Source organism: Phaseolus vulgaris, chromosome 3, assembly GCF_000499845.2.
Source record: "Phaseolus vulgaris cultivar G19833 chromosome 3, P. vulgaris v2.0, whole genome shotgun sequence".
NCBI classification, from domain to species: Eukaryota; Viridiplantae; Streptophyta; class Magnoliopsida; order Fabales; family Fabaceae; genus Phaseolus; species Phaseolus vulgaris.
The window spans coordinates 16,321,949-16,324,421 of record NC_023757.2 but is presented as its reverse complement, the minus strand read 5'-3'; the positions used below and the strand labels follow the sequence as shown (position 1 = coordinate 16,324,421).

The following is a 2,473-nucleotide window of genomic DNA, read 5'->3' as shown; positions in this document are numbered from 1 at the left end:
AATACCATTTACTTCACAAAAATTATTGAATTCTTGTGATGTAAACTCTCCTCCTCGATCCATACGTAAGGCTCTAATAAATGAGTTTGTTTCATTCTCAACTTGAGCCTTAAAATTTTTAAAAACAGCAAAGGCTTCTGATTTCTCTATTAAAAATAGACCCATGTTTTTCTACTAAAATCATCAGTGAAAGTAATCAAATACGATTTCTTGCTGTTAGAAATGGGTGTGATCGGTCTACAAATGTCAGCATGCACAAAGTCTCTACAAATGAAGCTCGCCAAGTGCTCTTCCTTGGAAACGAGTGTCGTAGTTGCTTACCCACCAGACAATCTTTACAAAGTCTCAAGGGAGACTTAAGTTGTGGTAATCCATTCACCATCTTCTTCTGTTGTACAGTCTTCAAGCCTTTAAAGCTCAAGTGGTCATATCTACAATGCCAAAGTTGCCCCATATCTTCTGTAATTGTATTGAAACAAGTAGATGCTATAGGATGTGATATAGCATGGAGTATAAACATTCGATTTGAAGTCATCTTGGTCTCCATGATTAAGTCTCTCTCGCGGTGAAACACCTTACATTTTTCATTTTGAAACACAATCGTAAGCCCTTTTTCTTGTAATTGCCCAATACTTAACAAATTGTTCTTCACTTCTGAAACATAGAATACCTCTGTAATTATCTGTGCTATTCCATTTACTTGTAGCGGTATATTACCCTTACTTGATACGACCATGCTTGCGTTGTTACCCAACTTCACCGATTCTCTAAAACTTTCATCAAAATCTGAGAAATATTCCTTCTTCCCACACATATGATTTTTGCACCCTGAGTCAAGAAACCACACATCTGTTGTATGGGCTTTATTCATATCCATGTAAGCCATCAGTAACATTGCTTCTTCAGTTTCTGCATAGTTAGCCTCCTCTTTGCTTGGACATTCCCATTGAAAATGGCCTTGTGACGATAGCACTATACTGTGGCCTTGTCGAAGCTTTGTCTACCTCGTCCCCATCCTCTTCCTCTGCCACGACCTCGACCCCTTCCTCCATTTTGTGTTGCGTAAGTAATCTTCAAAGCGTGTTCTTCTTCTATATGATAACTCACGCGTTGTTCATGCACGAGCAGGCTGCTTTGCAACTCGTCAATGGTCAAGGTGTCAGTATCCTTAGACTCCTCAATGGAACACACAACATAATCAAATTTGGGAGTTAAGGATCTTAAATCTTTTCAACTACAACAACGTCTCCCTTGTTCTCACCATTTACTTTCATCTTGTTGGCTATGGTAAGGGTCCGAGCAAAATACTCATTCACAGATTCACCTTCCTTCATGTGAAGAATTTCAAACTCCTTTCGAAGAGCTTGTAAGTGTGCACACTTAACCCGGGATGAACCTTGATATTTTTGCTTTAAAGAATCCCATATGTTCTTTGCTATATCCTTATGAATGATCGTCTCCAAGATAGAACGATCTAATGCTTGAAATAGATAGTTCTTTGCTTTCAAATCTTTCAACTTCTGATCGTCAATGTGTTTTCTCTGGGCATCTGCGAGGCCAACACCTTCTGCTGTTGCAAGAACCTCATTTTCAACCACGCCCCAATACTCTTTAGAGCGCAAAAGATTTTTCCATGAGCATTGCCCAATGATCATAGTGCCCATCAAATTTCGTTATCGTTGGCTGCACCAATGAACTTTCTGACATGACTTTCTCTCGTAGAAGACTGTTGCTTTTAGGTTTAATCAGGTTTCGTAATGGAGCTCTGATACCAAATGTTAAAAAAAATAGAGAAGCCCTTTTTTAAGAGTAGATATAATGAGAGAAAATGCTCACTTTTATTGAATAATAGATGGTTATTATATAGCCTTTATAGAATAACCTAAACAATATTATAACTACCCATTAGTAACAGTAGCAAAACTGTCCATGAGTAATCAAATCCTAAAACTAAATTAAATTCCATAATAATAGGTATTTATTGTTGACTGAATGGTAAAAACCTAAAGTCTATATTCTTAACAAGAAAGTGGAACAAGAAGAGAAAGAAATAAACACTCATACGTATATCAAATGACACTTCGACATCAATAATTTTCAAAATATAGAATAAGGGATACAAATTTATATATTACATTATATAATAAGGAGATTATTGTCATCATTAAAAAAATACTTTAATTAAAATTTATTTAAAGAAAAAAATTAACTACTTTAACAAATTTTACATTATATGAAGATTAGATAGGAGAATAAATAAAAATATTCTCAATATAAAAAATATATAATTTAAATATTTCAGATTATATTTGGTATTTATTCTTTATTTTTATAATTATAATAAAAATTTATATAATAAGTAATGTTTTTTTTTTAAAAATTGTGTTGAAATTATATTAAAATTGTTAGAAACTAAAAAAAAATATCTTTTTAAATGAAATACTTCAGTCATACGTGTGTCAATGTACACTGT

The 2,473-nt window shown here is 33.8% G+C and overlaps 1 protein-coding gene across 1 annotated transcript; it reads right to left on the bottom strand.

Annotated features, from left to right (window-relative positions):
* Positions 1 to 1,220: 1,220 nt before the first annotated feature.
* LOC137839224 (uncharacterized) lies at positions 1,221 to 1,655 on the bottom strand. The gene has a single exon (XM_068648349.1). The coding sequence runs from the start codon at positions 1,653 to 1,655 to the stop codon at positions 1,221 to 1,223; it is 435 nt and encodes a 144-aa protein (XP_068504450.1).
* Positions 1,656 to 2,473: the final 818 nt, after the last annotated feature.